General features: G+C 43.0%; 1 protein-coding gene across 2 annotated transcripts; it reads left to right on the top strand.

Annotated features, from left to right (window-relative positions):
* The first annotated feature begins 3,609 nt into the window (after nt 1-3,609).
* LOC110515264 lies at nt 3,610-10,072 on the top strand. Of its 2 annotated transcripts, XM_036964535.1 has the most exons (5): nt 3,610-4,133; nt 4,305-4,395; nt 4,486-4,737; nt 4,842-4,943; nt 5,066-10,072. In XM_036964535.1, the coding sequence occupies exon 5, from the start codon at nt 5,505-5,507 to the stop codon at nt 9,534-9,536; it is 4,032 nt and encodes a 1,343-aa protein (XP_036820430.1). In that variant the 5' UTR covers nt 3,610-4,133; nt 4,305-4,395; nt 4,486-4,737; nt 4,842-4,943; nt 5,066-5,504; the 3' UTR covers nt 9,537-10,072. The 2 variants fall into 2 exon arrangements, with proteins under 2 accessions (XP_036820430.1, XP_036820429.1); XM_036964534.1 differs by having other exon boundaries at nt 3,610-4,395.
* The last annotated feature ends 8,944 nt before the right edge of the window (nt 10,073-19,016 follow it).

Consider the following 19,016-nt stretch of genomic DNA (forward strand, 5'->3'; position numbering starts at 1 on the left):
GCATGTTCAAACCTCACGTGTCGATTGTCAACATATGAGGTGTAGCATAAGTGTTTGTATGATTAAATGCCCTCTGAATTACATTCAAATGTGTGTCTATGTAACCCTCTCGCCAGGCTCGAATTTGATTCTCACAATTTTTACTTATGTAGAGTATCTCAACAGCATGGGATGTTAGGTGAGAGGACATGTCCAATAAGAATGGTGGATGTTTTATATTAACATTGTATCATCAGCACGAATGGACATATTTTGTGTTATGACAACATTTGCCGTAACCTAATGAATGTACTGGGAACTTTTAAAGAACCAATTTTGGTTTGCTACGAAATAGTACTGGTGCAGAATGTGTTAATACATTACCTGCAAACCTAATGAGAACTTTTAGGGAATGTTATGTGGTGGTTGTGCACATCGTTTTAGTGAATGTTCGGTCCTATATCGACTTAACCTGAAAGGCCACTCAGCAAGGAAGAAGCCACTGCTCCAAAACCACCATTAAAAAGCCAGACTACGGTTTGCAATTGCACATGGGGACAAAAATCGTACTTTTGGGAGAAATGTCCTCTGGTCTGATGAAACAAACATAGAACTGTTTGGCCATAATGACCATTATTATGTTTGGAGGAAAAAGGGCTTGCAAGCCAAAGAACACAATCCCAACCGTGAAGCACGGGGGTGGCAGCATTATGTTGTGGGGGTGTTTTGCTGCAGGAGGGACTGATGCACTTCACAAAATAGATGGCATCATGAAAATGTTGTCGATATATTGAAGCAACATCTCAAGACATCAGTCAGGAAATTAAAGCTTGGTCGCAAATGGGTCTTCCAAATGGACAATGACCCTAAGCATACTTCAAAAGTTGTGGCAAAATGGCTTAAGAACAACACATTCAAGGTAGTGAAGTGGCCATCAAAAAGCCGAACTGAAAAAGTGTGAAAGCGTGTGCGAGCAAGGTGGCCTACAAACCTGAATCAGTTGCACCAGTTCTGTCAGGAGCTTCCACTTATTGTGGAAGTCTACCCAAAACGTTTGTCCCAAGTTAAACAATTTAATGCAATGCTACCAAATACTAATTGAGTGTATGTAAACTTCTGACCCACTGGGAATGTCATGAAAGAAATAAAAGCTGAAATAAATCATTCTCTCTACTATTATTCTGACATTTCACATTTTTAAAATAAAGTGGTGATCCTAACTGACCTAAGACAAGGAATTTTTACTAGTATTAAATGTCAGGAATTGTGAAAAACTGAGTTTAAATGTATTTGGCTAAGGTGTATGTAAACGTCCTACTTCAACTGTAGTCTCATTATTGTTATTTTATTGTGTTCCTATTTCTTTGCAAATTGTTCATACTGTTTTACTCTGCGTTGTTGGGAAAGGGCATGTAAGTAAGCGTTTCACAGTAAAGTATACACCTGTTGTATTTTATTTATTTATTTAACATGGCAAGTCAGTTAAGACCAAATTGTTATTTACCTGATGTATTTGGCGCATGTGACAAATTTCATTTAAAACATTTAGGGAGATTTTTTTTTTTTTGCAAAAACATTCTTTAAATGTTTTGGGGATGTTATGTTAGATACTATAACTCTATATTGAACTTAATGGGAATATTTCCGGTTTGCTGGGATTGCTAAAAAAAAACCATTCAGGGTTCAACTTTATTTTATAGTCTGCTATGTACGTGCTATTAACTTTACATGATAACATGTTACATTACATGTCAGTGTCATTGGGATTCGTTGAAACCTCCATTTCCTACCAGTTAGTACCAGGTACAGTAGTTACCACTTCGGTCGAATTACTTCAGTTCAGGGTAAGCACCAGAAATAATCCTTCTTACCACACATTTTCCTAGTAAATACTAATTAAAAACCAGTTGAAACATGCCTGAAATGAAGTGTCACCAACACAGAACCGGTAGTTATCAATTTGGTTGAATTACTTGAGGGAAAGTACCATTTCCTTTGCAAATACCAGCTGAAACAAGTCTGAAAAACAGCCAATCCTCTCTACCCTCTGAGCCCTTTCCAACTTCCCAGAGCACTATATAGGTAGCATTTAGCATATGGGCCCAGATGCATGTCGCATTGCAAACCAATTACAGGTCTAATGTGATTAGCCCTGCCACTATAACGCTTCCCAGATTAGCCCCGCAGACACAAGATACGGGCGGCAGAAGCACGATGACAGCCACAGCTAGCATCCTGTCAGTTCTCACTTCCTTAACATTCAGCAGCTGGCCTGGGGAGCGCCGACTCACAAGGACCCAATTTATTTATTCACTTAAGTAACCACACACACACCACCAGCTACTGTGACTTCACCTGTCTTCTTGTGGGTGACACACGCACACACACCACCCACGTGGGATGACAGTAGAGAGAGATTAAAGTAGACGGCACGCGTCAAAATGATTGATTGATGACCTTACGTCATTTTGACCTTTGCGTGTCCGAATATGTGCCCCCTCCCCGTCCCCCCTGTTCCCGTGGTCACGTGTTATTTTGTGTTATTTCAGATCTCTATGTCATCCTTTGAAGTATTCCAGTTGATGGATGTCTAGGGGGCTGGTTGAACTGTGGTTGTTGTGTTTGAACTTTTGGACCTGGTATGACCCCCCAGATGTATCGCCCATATGTGTATCTGATGAATCCGGAATGTCCTGGGCATATGCCTTATAAATGTCCAGAACAAGCAATTTTTAAAATAAAGACTTGAATATTAAACATCTAAAATATGTCTACAAGGGCAATTATCGGTGTGCTTTGCAGCTCATGTCAAGAATCCAACGACAAAAGCCTGGAGGATGTTTTGCGTGAGGCTCCCGAATGTTTTAAGGGCTTTTTGTGTACAAGCGACGGGCATATGTCTTACATCTTTAGCCCGGAGGAATCTACGGTTAAGATATTCACAGACAGCGTGTCCCAACCCTTTTATCGTGCAGAACCCGAGAGTTTTTCTCCAGCGCTAAGGATGAGAGAATGGCTTAAAATAAGACTAGCGCTGTGTCAAATGGAGCGCGCCCTAAGTGTTTCAAGGCTGCCCGGATATGCGTTGGAAGAACAGGTCTGTGGCCGAAGTGATATAATGGCCATAAGAATCGCGTCAATGGCGTATACCCCGGACTCCAGAGTGACAATTTTAGCATGTGAACAATTTGATAGTGCAAATGCTTCGAAAACGGTCAGATCATATGTATCTTCCAAAGCATGCAAGGATGTAAATTTTTTCCAAATAATGTTCAGTTTTAAATGGCGCGATTACCATATTTTCAGAACACTGATGAATAAGCTGGACAGTCTTTTCGAAAATCGGGAACAATTACGGCGATGGCCTCGGTTATCGTTGAGACATTCCCAAGACCCACAAGGCAGAAGGCGGATCTATCCCTGGAGTGAAAACGGCCAGAGCTTCGATGGAGCGGGCAAAAGACTTTGCGACGGGGAGTTGGAAACGGATAATGGTCAGGGCTAACCGGACCCTATATTTGTAAGAAATAGTAAAACATGTTGAATTATAAAGTGTGTTAAAATGTATGTGTTAAATATTTAGGAATTCAATAAAAGGAGTTTTAAAAACTGTATCTCACCCGTAACTATGCGAAACGGTGTTTCACATCTTCAGCCAACTCGGTCGCGAAGAAAAAGACATTGAAAATCAGGGTGCATGCATGAGTGTGCGTGTGAAGGAGCAGCAGGAGTGTGTGTGTGTGCGTTTCAAAAAACAAAGGGTTTGTTTGTGTGGGTTCAACATGGGGTCCCATCTGTAGAGAATCGTTTGAAATCCCAAAGTTTGAACTATCCAGCATATGGCCTGTCAAGGTATCGGCCGACCGCCCGGGGTTAAACCAGGATATCTAATCAACGCCCCCCCAGGACCCCCCAAACAAAACGCATGACAGAACGGTTCTTTGAATTCACAGCCTTTTGGTCTAAAGCAAACATACAGTTGGTTGCATACAGGCTATCTCTCGAAACTCATTCCGTACTTTAACAAGTTAGGGACAGAACGTCTATTTTTAACAAGTTTAGCACGGCTTTAGCGCAAACCCAAAGGCCCGAATATTTAACTGCCAGGACAGATAGCATAGGCTGTAAAGCCCTCCTAATGGATATTTCTGGAGGTGAGTAAATGAGAAATATAGTTTAAGATTTGTTTGAATATTATTGTAATAACAAACCCCGAGTTATTTGGGTATTTCAGACCAAAGGCCAATATGTGTTAAAAAGTGTATATATATCGTATAACGGTTAATATTGTCTAACGGTGGCTAGAGTCCCAAACCTTTACGCAGCTTTTACACGGTTTACCTGATCTGGAACAACATGAGGGGGATACACACTCTCAAAAATCAGGCAGTCAGTCGCCATCAGACTTTTTTCGTTGTAAGTCCTTACAATTAAACACATACCCAAGAATATTTATATATAAAAAATAGTGTGTACTATTTTAAAAACGATTTTATGTATTTACAGTCGACATACCGCCAAGAATGATAAAGGATTCGTTATGGACAGCGGACACGAGTGACATGGATGCAATTCTACCGTTCTGTACGCGCGTTTTTTCAAACTCACCGGGAACGTCCACCCCCTCACGACATATTCCAGACCCCAACAGGCAACGCACAACTGTGGCCCAAGTACATTGCTCAGATTCAACCCCACCCGAAAAGTACGGCTGGGCCGGGAACTTGAGGCTTCGCGAGCAGGCGCTCCAAGGACATGGTATGAGACCATTATACGTTTATGTTATGTGTTATACGTCTTTTTATTAGTTATACCTCTTTTGATAGAATATGTTAAAACAAGGACAAATAATGTTTTTTCAGACTGCCCGGAGACAGACCCTGCAGAATCGGGAACGCTAGCTGAAAAAAGCCCAGAGCCCTCGGTATCAGCAATTCGTCAGAACAAGCGCCAAAAAAGCCTAGGTATTTTAACGATGTATTGTTAATATATATATATTATTAGACCTGAAATGTATTTGACATTTTATGTATCTAACATATTTTATATTTAATAACGTAATTTTGTATGTATTATTTTCATTCAGACTCAGCCCCGGCGAAAAACGGCACAGACGGACACATACACCTAGAGCTGGGGGATTCCGGCGCCCCGAACATTCCCGATGAAACAACCGATAGACCTGTTTTTAATGACATTTCAGATGTTGACGACCAGCTTTTCTGTGATGCGGCCAACCTTATCGACCCCGTCAATTCTACGGCATCAGTACCTGCAGTAGAACAAGAAAGGTTTTTCACATTATTTTCCAGGGCTTTGAAATCAAGGAATGTTTTGCTATACAAACGAGTGGGTGATTTAATTGAGAGACAGTACAGAGACGATATGTTATTCTGGCATAGAACAATTCCCCGCATGTTAAACAGCAAACCCATTAAAAAACGCAAATACAGACGCTAAAATCATACATGTAACCACCAATCATTCCCGAAAAGACCCAAAAACGCACATCCTTAATTATCCAAATGGCCGAACTACAGAAACAAGGTGCGACAGTTGAAAGCCTCTTAGCGCAGATCCCGCCAGAACTCTTAGAAGTTATTACACGTATGAACGAGTCTGGGGTGTGCGATGAAAGCATATTATCCCAGATTCCAGCCGAACTCCTAGAAATGATTAATCGCATGAACGAGTCAGGGGGGCCCGATGAAAACCTGTTATCACAGATTCCCGAAGCCCTCATAACCTTAATTAATCGTCTGAACGAGAGTCAGACATTTTCGGCCCCGGCAACCCCAACAGAGATAGACCAACCAATATCGCCCAGGTCCGTAGAGTCTGAAACGCCACAAGATGTTTTTGGGGAATTGGAAAATTGTCTAATACATCTGGCGGGAGATGGTCTTGATAGACGTGTCCGGGTTGTGTACCGGAATAAATTCAACAATACAGAGATTCGACAGTTTTTCAATTTCCTATGGGTGAATCAGAATCTTGACTATGCGTTGTTTTACATGATGATAACGGACACTCTGAACGATCTGTTAGAGACGGCTAGAGATTATGGCGAACCACGGGATGTTCTACAGTTGGAACTTTGTGGAGATAGCCTGCATAACACAGTATCTCTTATTTTACCCAATGGCGAAGCAGATCTTGAACAATTTACCGCGCTGCTAGAACGACTTGTTCAGTCAAATTTTGCCATCATAGCCGATCGAACCCTCGAGCTTGTAGTTCAAATAATACGTCAACCCCAGGGGGGTGGTGGGCAGAGAAGGAAGCTTGATAGCCTAATGCAATCGGAAATCCTAAGCAATAAAAGGGCCTACCTCATAAACGTTCACAATCCCGATAATAAGCTATGTTTTGCAATAGGCCTAGCGCATTTACTTAACCCAGGATGTACTGATCTGACGGCATTGCAAAAGGCTAGAGAGATCCAAACGGGGGTGGGTCTCGGTATACATGAGGGGGTTGCTTTTTCCGACATATTCAAATTTGAAAACCTTCTGAATATCAAGATTGTGGTTTTGTACCACAGTAGAGCTAATGCATCTCTCTTGAAGTTCCAAAACACCCCCCAACCGCACCCGCAGATTCTGTATTTTTATGTGCAAAACGAACATTACTACGCCATTACCAACATCACGGCGTTCCTCGGGACCCCCTATGTGTGTCCATCATGCCATACCGGCTACACCCGAAAGGGGGGGCACTCGTGCCGTTATAACTGTTCTGTATGTCAAGATGCAGAGTGCCCAATGCAACCCTTAAACTTGACACCCTGTGCTGATTGCCACCGCACATGTCGTTCGACCTACTGTTACGCTAAACACAAAATTGAAACATGGCACCCTAAGGCCTGTAAATCTGTAAGCATTTGTGCCATTAACAAGAAATGCCCAAAATGTCATTGCAATTACAACCTTAAAATAGATAGCCCTAAACCACATGTGTGTGGAATCATTCATTGTCCAATCTGTAAAGGGCCTTTGAAAAGCAGAGACGCTGAAGTGGTTCAAGAAGTGCCACACGAGTGTTATATTCAGCCCTTGGCTGAAGATGAACATTCAGAGAAATATGTGTTCTATGATTTTGAGACAAATCAGCAATCGGGGGATCATTTGCCTATTTTTGTATCTACCATGACATTCAAGGGGGAAAAGTGGTCTGCAGAAGGATCCAATTGTGCACTACTCTTTCTAAAACATTTTAGAAAGCCACAGTACAGAAACTTCACGTTTATAGCCCACAATGCTAGAGCCTACGATTCTTACCTGCTTCTGAATCCCTTGATACAGCAAGGCGTGGCACCCTGGGTCATAGCTCAAGGTAGTAAAATCTTGTGTTTTGTAGACCCAGCCTTCAACCAGAGATACATTGACAGTCTAAGCTTCTTACCCATGCGATTGGCTCAAATGCCAGAGGCCTTGGGTTTTGAAAACTCTGTGAAAGGTTGGTTCCCCCACTTCTTCACATCTGATGAGAATCTACATTATGTCGGAGCATATCCCAGCCCTGAAATGTACGGGTGTGATCAAATGTCTCCCAAAGAGCGTGAGAGATTCATGACGTGGTACGAGACAGTAAGACATGGCACCTTTGATTTCCATAAAGAGATGGAATCATACTGTGACAATGATGTGGTTATACTTCGTGAAGGATGCCTCAGATTCAGAGAAGAGGTAATCAAAGATGCAGGTATTGACCCCTGGAGTTGTACAACTATTGCATCGGCATGCATGAAAACCTATCGTACACACTATTTGCCGCCCGCTTCAATAGCCATTCCCTCGCCTGACAACTACCGACGCCAATTCAAGTCATACTCTAGTGGGTCCATTCAATGGTTAGAGTATATGGCCCAGGATAAAGACATTTTTATTCAACATGCTTTGAATCGAGGGGAGAAGGCATTTGGCTCTTACCATGTAGATGGCTACACACAGATTGACGGGGTTGAGACCGCGTATGAGTACAACGGTTGTTTCTTCCATGGTTGCAAATCTTGCTTTGTGCCCCAGACCCTGTGTGTCCTAACCCAAAAGACTTTTGGGGAAATGTACCAAGAGTTTCAAGACAAAGTTGATTCTTTACAGGCTACTTACGGTCTAAAAGTGGTTGTTTTGTGGGAGCACGAATGGACAGCCCTCAAAAAGTCTGATCCTAATGTTCAAGCCTTCCTTTCCAGCTTTGAAACCCCCGAGCCCCTGGAACCGCGCCAGGCCTTGTATGGCGGCCGTACCAATGCTTTGACATTGCGGTATGTAGCGCAACCCGACGAGACAATAGGCTATGTAGATTTTACATCCCTTTATCCTCATGTAATGAGTTCCTCATGCTATCCTATAGGGCATCCAGAAATTATTCATCGGGATTTTGACTTACCCCAAAACTATTTTGGTCTGATCAAAGCAACAGTCTACCCTCCTAGGGGTTTGTTTATACCTGTGTTGCCTTACAGGGGCCCTCAAGGAAAACTTTTCTTTCCCCTTTGTCGCACATGCAGTGAAAACATACAGCAAACCCCATGTGATCACTCAGATCAAGAAAGAGCCCTGACAGGGGTGTGGGTCACAGTTGAATTCTCTAAGGCTTTAGAGATGGGGTATCGTGTGGCCAAAATCTTTGAAGTATGGAACTTTACCAAGAAATCAGACACTCTTTTTAAAGAGTACATCAAAACCTTCTTGAGATGTAAGCAAATGGCTTCGGGCTATCCTGCATCGGTCACAGATCAAGAGAGTAAAGACAGGTACATTCAAGACTATCACGACAGAGAAGGCATCCTTCTTGACCCTGACAGAATAGAGGTCAACAAAACCAAACGAAATGTGTCGAAATTGTACTTAAACTCGCTTTGGGGCAAATTAGCGCAGAGGTGTAATATGCTAACAACGTCGATTATTAAAGACCCGGAAGAATTTTTGGAATTTGTTTTTTCGGACCAATACGAAATTTCACATTTTTCATTCTTGAGTCAAGACATTGCCTTGGTGCAATGGCGACGTAACAAGAAGTGGGTTCTACCTCCGGGTAATGTAAATGTGTTTCTTGCAGCATTTACCACGGCCTATGGCCGACTTGAACTGTACAAGCTCATGGAGCAGCTTCAGAGGCGGGTTCTTTACCACGACACAGACTCTGTGGTCTATGTAAGCAAACCGGGGGATTGGATCCCCCCACTCAGCAACTATCTGGGTGGCTTAACGAGTGAACTCGCAGAGGGTGACCATATCACCGAATGGTCCTCCTGTGGTCCTAAAAGCTATGCTTTTAGAACTAAGGACAATCACGTGGTTTTGAAAGCCAAAGGCGTGACTCAAAACTATGAAAATGCCCCGCGTGTAAACTTGGAATCAATCACACGCTTGGTCGAGGGGTTCCTAAATGACAGGAATAGTGACTTGGAGATTTTGAGCTCCTACAAAAAGATTGTTAGAGATAAAAAGGGCTTCCATCTGAGGAATGCCCCACTCACTAAAAGATTCAGGGTTGTCTATGACAAGAGACGGCTTTTGCCTGACGGGACCACATTGCCCTATGGCTACTGACTTATGCTACATGCAGCAGTGTGTCAGGCGTGACTCAAAACTATGAAAATGCCCCGCGTGTAAAACTTTGAATCAGTCACACGCTTGGTCGAGGGGTGCCTAAATGACAGGAATAGTGACTTGGAGATTTTGAGCTCCTACAAAAAGATTGTTAGGTCTAAAAAAGGGCTTCCATCGGAGGAAGGCCCCCACTTACTAAAAGCTTCAGGGTTGTCTATGACGAGAGACTGCTTTTTGCCTGACTGGACCACATTGTCCCTTTGGCTACAGACTTATGCTACAAGCTACAGGGTGTCTTAAAGCTTAAGATATAATGACTGCTGTAGAAGGTTTTGACCCCCGGTTGCAACTACCATTTTCGGCCTTAATCGCAGGGCCTTCGAATAGTGGTAAAACTTGTTTTGTAAAAAGTATTTTAGAGAATTCTGAACATGTGTTATCTCAAAAGCCTGATAATGTTGTGTGGTGTTATTCTTGTTATCAACCTCTGTATGATGAATTGTTGAAGACAATAAAAATCAAGTTTGTTGAAGGAATACCTGATTCCCTGTCTGATGATGAACTTTTACCTCCTCATAAAAACAATCTGCTGGTTTTGGACGATATGCTATTTGCAGGTAGCGAACATCCTGAAATTGCCCGAGCATTTACCCAATATACTCATCATAGAAACCTGTCTGTGCTTTACTTGGTGCAGAATGTGTTTCACCAAGGTAAAAATAGCCGCACCATCAGTTTGAACGCCAATTACATGGTTTTGTTCAAAAATCCTAGAGACAAACTACAAATTAACACTCTAGCTCAGCAGATGTACCCGGGAAGGAAATCCTACTTTATGGAGAGCTACGAGGACGCTACCAAAGCGCCATTTTCTTATTTAATCGTGGATTTAAAAGCAAATACTCCAGAACACCTTAGGCTACGAACAGGTCTGTTTCCGTGGGAGTGGCCGGCTGCGTACACACCTAAAAAGTAACCGCTATGTCTCTGCGTTTAAAAAGAAACTTGCCCCTCTTGAGAAGCCTAGTTGGGGCTACATCTAATGAACGGAAGGCCATCTTGGGTCACTGTTCTTCAGATCTAATATTATCCCTATGTGAGATTGCTTTGAATCTTCTCAAAGGACGCATTCCACTCACCCTGACACAATTGAAAAAATTAAAGAGACAAAAGACCGCGATCAAGCTCTTTGCCAATAAAAGGGTCAGTCTTCAAAAGAAACGACATAGCATACAACAGTCTGGGGGTTTTCTTCTACCTTTACTAAGTATAGCCGTGCCCTTCATCACCAGCCTTATTGCAGCCCGACGTGGGGGTTGAACACATAGGGTGATGGCCAATAAAATGTATCTGGTGCCACAACAAGAGTTGGATAGACTTAAAAAACAAGTGCAGGGTCCCGAAAATATCAGACAAACAGCGGAAAATGATTTGGATACGGCCATGAAGGATATTTTGAATCAAAAAGGCTTGAACCCCTATGATAAGGTCCAAAAATACACAAACCTCTTGCAAAGGTATTTGTCCTTGGTGAAACAAGGGGAGAGAGAGACAGGCCATTTAACTATTTCCCTACAGGACCCTTTAAAAGATGACGAGCCTAGCGAGAGCCACGCCCCTGTAATGCCGGTACCTGTGAGCTTACCGTCTGAAGCTCAAACGCCTGTTGAAGATAAAGTTATGCATGACATGTTAGCCCATGTTCCGGCACGTAACAGGAAAAATGTTAGCTACATTATGAACAAGCTAAAAGACTCAAAGGGGGCAGCTACTTGGAACGACAAAGGAGAGTTTATCCTTCAGGGCTCGCTTGTCAAAGGTTCCCATATGCTGGACTTGCTTAAAAGTACCACATCTGCCCACAAGGTTGCTGATGACAGAAGACCTCCAGGATGGCTTCAGTTTCTTAAGGCCCTGGCCATCCTCAACATACCCCTCTCGGGTGTACCCAACTATAAGACTCGTCAACAGATTCACTCTTTAAAACACACACCTTCAACGAAATACAGCACCCCTAAAGACGCCCCAAAACCCTCGCATCCTTATGAAATGAATGACGATAACCCATTTACCCCCCTGAACGCCTCCGGACCTTTCCCTAATCCCGATCTCTCTGGGTGGTTAGACTTTTGAATGACTTTTGAATGACTATGATTAAATTCAATAAATTTTATTTGAAAAAATAAGCAATTTAACATTTGTGGCATTCTTGAAACATTTGGCGTGAGCATACGCCTTGATTACACGTTCTTAAATGATACACATTTGAACACTTTTGATATTTTCTAACAAAACAAGCTACAACTTTATCATTACTTCTTAAATCATCCTTATAAAGAGACATAACATCTTCAAAAGAAACTCCCCGGGCTCTTTGGCATAGATAGAATACACAGTGGTGACCGCATGTTGTGGAAAGGTTATCTTGCACCTGTTTGGTGTTGTAGTATATCTTTGAGCCGTTTTTGGTCAAAAATTCTTTAATAGATTTAGGGAAATGTGAAAAACCCGGGGGAAAGCCATAGGAATCAAAAAAAGTTGAGATTTTTCTTCCTCCTTCCGCTTCTAATGTCACAGCTAGCCAATGTTCACCCGGCATGTGTTTAGGATGGGTATTGACAATAAACATGGCAGGCCGCACCATCCATTTCTCCATAGGTAATTCATCACAAGCCAACACGCCGCAAAATTGTTTTCCAATCAGTCGGCTCATGAGCCCTTCCAACTCTTGGGTATTCATGTCTTTGCTCAACGATCCTTAATAATAATCTACTAAAACCTGTCTTCGGCTATTCACCTCCAAGATTGAATCAGAGCAGGCATAAACAATCATGCTAACGGTACAGGCTAAAGGTGTACGGAAACGCATCTCCAGCCTGAGGTTACCTTGGGACACCACCGAAAGATTTCCCGAGGTGTCATCATCAGGGGATAAATTGAAAGCATACATTGTGTAACCCTCTGCAAAATCATTTCTGTCAATAGGTAAAGAGAGATCTTTTAGATGCCTCCCGGTAGCCAGGAATAGATTGTAAAATTCTCGCACAGATATGTTGTTATTAAATTGCGGTTGGAAAGCCTTAGCAGGGACCTGACGTCCGTCCTGACACAGAGCTACATACTCTGCATTGAAGTGTTGAAAATTAAATGGGTTTTTATTTAAGCTGCCCGTATTGGAGGCGTGATCAACCAAACCTATAACCACATATCGCGGTAAAGGCCCTAGAAATAGGTTTTCTTGACTGCAGATTCTGCTGCCCACAGGTATGCTAAAGGTTTTCATGGTAATTCTTTGGAGAGGGTAAAGGGCATTTCCTTTCATCAAAGCCTGTGAGTGACCCAGACGAACGGCCGGAGATACAGACACTTTTTTAATAAAAAGCGTGGCCCCCAACACTTTTAAGCTAAAGTCCCCGTCCGTTGCAGACATTAGGCAAAACTCATCCTTGGCCCTGGTTAATTTTAGTCTTAAATCAACCGCATTTAAGAGTAAACGTTCTTGAAAGAAAATGTCAGAGTGTATAGGGCCTAGCAGATGAAACTCTCGAGATTCTGCACAGTAGCGAGCCCGTGCCTCCAGTCCTTTATTTGCACCGGTGGATGGGTCTGACGATTCCATAGAGGCTCCTGCAGTATCCTTGCTAAACAGCCCTGCGCTGAATTGGGTCTTGAGCGTGTCTTCCGAGTAGTTGAGTAAACATTCCATGATGGCCCGGTATGGGTATGTGGCACTGCTTTGACTGATTAGACGTTCCCCCAAAGTCACATCCACTTGGGAGAAGATGGTGGCCACGGGGTAATTAATGAGACTCACTTTGGCATCGTTTGCAATATCAGTACCGTCTCTTTTGGTCACTTTTAGACGCAAATGCACCAAGGTGTTGTTGAGGTCCAGATAGTTGTCACCGTGGCCTGGTATAAAAAACTCTATGGGCCCGTTGTCTGTAATGGCAGAGAGTGGGGCTATCTCCACATAACTGGACCTCTCTACTGAATGTTGGGTTAAGGGGGCCGTGAAAAGATCGAGCTCTGTCTTTATAGCTTCAGAGGACATGCGGTGTAAAAGAGCCATGTTGCTTGTTCTTTTAGAAAATACTTCCGAGTATTCTTTTTACCGTTTTTGGTCCAGACCTCCTCACTTTACCCCGTCTTTGACTAACTGAGTTTCTTTCAACCGTTAACCTCCGTTTTTTAGGCGCAGGCCTGCGCCTTATACCCGGAGGCCTCTTTTTCGTTCTTCGAGACAACATCATCAACCCTGAGCCTTCTTGACTCTCGACATCTGGTGAGGCCCTTCGGGTCATAGCATTGGCTACAACCTCACTTACTATATTTTTTGCTGCTGATTTTAAATGCGGTTTGGCTATGCTGAGGCCTCTCTTCATGAACGGTAAAACCATCCTAAAGAGGTTACGAAATATACCTCCTATCCCCGAACCATACATGGTGGGGGAACCATAATAGCCGGGTAACCCATTACCCACCTGATCAACATAGTATGAGACATACCGGTTAGGGTCGAGATGTCGGTGTTCCATAATTTTAATTTAAATGTCTTATATAAAATATATAATACTTATATATGTAGAGAGGTTTTGGTGGGTCTAAAGTGGATTTTTACAATCGTTTTACCATAAGTAAATTCAATGTTTTCGTTCTGATCCGTTTTAAGCTCAACAAGAATGTTTTCAATATATTTCTTGCTTACAGGTACGTAGTGTGGCTTGTCGTAGGTGACAGTGACTATGTCCCCATCCTTTCCGTCTATATGAACCGTTCTCAGGAGTGGCACACAGCTGTCTCCGACCCTTTGATAGGATATGATGTCGGTATACACAAATATGTTGTAAAATCCTGCATGTATATCCGCGGGGAATGGGAATAATTTATCGGTCACATACGTCCATTTATCGGGACCCATCCCCAAAATGTATGCTAAATTACCGCCGGTCTTTATCCCCCCGGAAGCATCTCCTGAGATTTGTACACGTTTATGTATAGGGTTGTACAACAGGAATATTTCCATCCTGTTCTGCGATAGGCGTTCATTCAACTCGGAGACGAGCCTGTCTACGGTTCTATAGAACCCTTTTTTAAACTTAATATGTTTTGCAGGTTCCGATAACTTTTTGAAATAAAAATCCCGGTCCTTATCCTTGATATTATACCAACTGTGGGGGTATGTAATCTCGCTGAGACCTACTTCCCAGGCCTCGGATAACTCTATAGGCTTTGGAAAATTGGTTGTATAATTCGAACTCTGATTATTACGATATATATGTGCGGACGCATTACTGGGGAGAGTCAGGTAGAAGCCGCTGTGTTCCATTATGCACTCCGGTGTACACACGAATGAGGCTGTATTTTATCATGCCTGGGGGTTTAAATTAACCCCGAGGCCTCCACCACATCCTGCTCTAATACCCAGCTGTTGAATTTTTGGGGCCAGTTTTTCCAGCGGACCAACACCCATTTTTGACCCTTTTCTCTCTTTTGAGCTAGAATCTCCTCCACGTGGAACACTTTGTCTTTACCCACCTGTACCTTCTGTAATTCCTTCTCATAAAAAGATCCCTCTATAATTTCCCCGTCATAATCTTTTAATGTGTAGACCGGGGGTATGCGCGGCAGACATTCTGTAATCGTGAAAAGCTCGGCACTGTATCCTTGCATGTATCTTTTATCGAAAACACCCCTCAACTTGGATATGCGAACCAAGTCCCCCACAGCGAATTTAAAATTAATTTTTCTCTTACGGCGAAGGGGGAGCAAACCATACAGATTTTTAAAGACTTGAAAAGAGTTTTCCGAAGAGACCTCTGAGGGTTTCATCCTTATACTCTTATGATAACTATTGTTATACCCCATTACTAAATCTTGAACTATATCGATATATCTATGCGTGTTGTGCGCTGTAAAATAGCGCCACATGCGCTCCTTCAGAGTTCTGTTAAAGCGTTCAACAACGGAAGCTTTCAAATCTGAGCCAGTAGCAAAATGTACTATATTGTGCTTTTTCATGAGTTTCTGAAAAGTCTTATTAAAAAATTATTTTCCGCCATCAGTCTGCACTTTCTTCGGGGCGCCTCCTTCCTTCAAGATAGATTCAAAGGCCCTGGTCACTTCTGCACCACCCTTATTTTTTAAGACCCTGACAAAAGCTATTTTAGAGAAAATATCTATAACCGTTAGCATGTAGCGATTTCCCTCATTTTTATCTGCAAGGGCCTGCATGTCACATAGATCAGCCTGAAATTGGGACATTGGTTGGGTAGAAAAAACTCTATTTCTGGGAAAATGTTTTCTTACGGGTTTATGCAGAGTGTGTGCATCCTGCTCTGATAGCCACTCGTTTACTTTAGCATCGCTTAACCGGCTACCTGTTTCTTCGGCTATAGCTCTCTGTAAACGTTCCTTACCCCCATAAGCCCCCGGGTTAGCGGGATTATAGTAAATGTTTTTCAACATCTGCTCTGCCATCCTTCTTGCCTCTCTGAGGTACAATAACGTTAATGAGCCACTTTCAAATAACGACAACAGTTCAATTTCATTTTGGGGGTTTTTATTTTCATGAAAACATGTCTTACGCATACAGACAATTCAGAATTCGTTGCAGGATACATGTCCCCGCTTTCTCAATGACCGCATCATGCAAAACCCGGTATATTTGGTTGAGATTAACAGGTTTGTTTCGCTGAATTTTTACAACACACACATCCGCTATAAAAGTATATAAACAACAAATATGATACATGTTACAATTAAATGGCTTTTCAAACAGATAAAGTAAAATCTTAGACACGGTTATTTCTAGTTCTTCAGAATCACCACCAAGCCGGGTTACCATTTGTGTCCATTGTAGATACTCGCCCGCATGTCGTACCTGATTCATGATTTGTTCCATTTTCAACACCCTCTCTACATTAGTCCCGGAATTGTGGGTTGTGTAGAACGATACATTGTTCACTTTATTTTCAATAATTTGATGCATAACAATTGTAAGTTCTCTCAAAAGAAAAAATGTGTTTAATCTATCTAACCTCGTATACACATAGTTACCCATTGCTCTACATCTAAATAACAAAAATGTCACTCGGTCTCTTGGGGTTTATTGAGCCAGAAAGTCATCACGTCAGCCACCACAGCCTCCCTGTATTTGTTATCGTCCACCAGGGTGTGTCGGATTTCTTTGAGTTTCTCGTGGATGTGAATCGCCTCCTTCAGTTCGTGTAGGAATGCCTCGGTTACCCCGTAAACTCTGGGGATAGACGGCACAAGGCCCATAGCCTCCAGGGCTCTGACCAGCGATGGTATTAACCGGCAGGACCAAAGTCTTTTCACCAGCGCCTCAAAATTGTTGAAGAAGTAGTATCTTGGGGGGTCGTATAGGCAGGGATGCCGGCGCTGGCTGGGGTGATTAATCTCACAACCGATGCATTTTTCTCGTATATATTCTCCAATCACCACGTCTAAAAGCGTGGCTACAGAGGCCTTGATGGTGTCCACAAAAATAGTACTGACCACCCCATCAAACACGTCCTCAGGCTGTGTACATGTAGGGGGTGTCGAGGGTCTTGCCAGGGGGGAGTAGAATGTAGGGCTGCGCGGTATACAGTCCTTAGTGTCGGCCTCCCATGACGTTTCGGAGTTCTGGTATGCGTTAGGAATATCCATGGTTAATGCGTAGGTTAAGAACTGTAGGTTTTAAAGGACCCTCCTTTTATTGTTGAACCAGCCCCTGGGGGTATCTGGGCGTGGTTAACTACTCAGTTTACCTAGTTTTCTTCGGGGACTGCCCATTCTGACGATGTACCTTCTTGGGGCTGCTTTGCGTCGTAATCCTCCGGATTCGTATAGATTATGCACTTCTTTAGCCGAACAATGCTCTGCCGCTGTTGGCTCTGTACAAACAGAGCGTCCAACACATCCAACATTTTCAATTCCAATAAAGGCCAACTTTTAAAGGGAATAAGCATTCGAAGCCTAAAATCACCGACCAAACCGCCATCCCTGATGTTTTGTTTGCGGATTTCCTCGGTGCTGATATAGAACTCCACGCAGCCACAGGGAAGGCCATTCTTTCTCTGTATTTTCACCCGGTGAAATACTCTTCCAGAGGGGTCCGGGGTACCTTCCCAACGGGTCTCGTAGCCTGTGAACACGCTGTAACCCTTGGTGAGACGGCTCAGTTCGGGACACAAAACCTGGCGAAAAACAGTCCAGTCTTCAACCCCATAGGCCACTCCTAATGTCTGGGCGGTATATTCTTCTCCTTCGGCTACCGTATAGAGCTTCACGCTACAGGCCAAATAATCAAACAGATACCCCCATTGCTGGCCGTTAGACATCGGCACTTCATCTTTCAGCGCAGTTGCGGGCGGTATCTGGGTTCTATACACATTTAGAAACCGCTTTTTTGGAGCATCGTATATTGCAGCGGTATACTTTGCCCTTTCTCTATGTTTCAGACGCGGTCCTGCTTCAGTTGCTACAGTCATCACAGCTTTGCCACTGATCACAAAATCCATGTTTAAAAAAAATGCGTTTACGGTTCGGGGTTCACAAACCTTGTTCTGGACATTTATAAGGCATATGCCCAGGACATTCCGGATTCATCAGATACACATATGGGCGATACATCTGGGGGGGGTCATACCAGGTCCAAAAGTTCAAACACAACAACCACAGTTCAACCAGCCCCCTAGACATCCATCAACTGGAATACTTCAAAGGATGACATAGAGATCTGAAATAACACAAAATAACACGTGACCACGGGAACAGGGGGGACGGGGAGGGGGCACATATTCGGACACGCAAAGGTCAAAATGACGTAAGGTCATCAATCAATCATTTTGACGCGTGCCGTCTACTTTAATCTCTCTGACAGTTACTGTCAGTTGTGTTTTCGTCATTCATATCGTCCCCACACTTGTCTTCTTATTTAGTCCACATTTGGATTCCTTAAACACTATTCATTTATGTCAATGTCACTCAATTTGACCACTTAGCCTGGCATATTGACAGTCAGTGCTGTTTAATTTTTTTCCTGTGTCTTTTAGGCCTAAGATTAGGGATGGACTGTGTCTCTGTATGGGGAGGTCTAGGAGGAACTAGCTATTGACTCATACCCTTTTCACAATAGCGTGCCGACCTGAACCATTCTGTTCTGGCTCAGATATACAGTATATTTTTTTTTATGAATGTTCATGCTTCTTCTCTACACCCACCATAGTTGCTGGAACTTTGCTGGAAAGGACAATGCCTGTACAATACCTTTCTGGTGGATGTGTAACCAGGCCAGCACAATACTGCTGCATTTGACTACTCAGTAGTGTGAACAGTATCATATTGAAGCCGTGTGGTTCCCTGACCATGAGATGGAACTCAAAGAGACAACATGGCTTGGTCTTGAAAGGTTTTTGTCAGTTGTGACATGGGGGTCGACTTGGAGCTCAATGGAAGTTTAGGGCTTTCAGA

This window comes from Oncorhynchus mykiss, chromosome 26 (assembly GCF_013265735.2).
Source record: "Oncorhynchus mykiss isolate Arlee chromosome 26, USDA_OmykA_1.1, whole genome shotgun sequence".
NCBI lineage: Eukaryota > Metazoa > Chordata > Actinopteri > Salmoniformes > Salmonidae > Oncorhynchus > Oncorhynchus mykiss.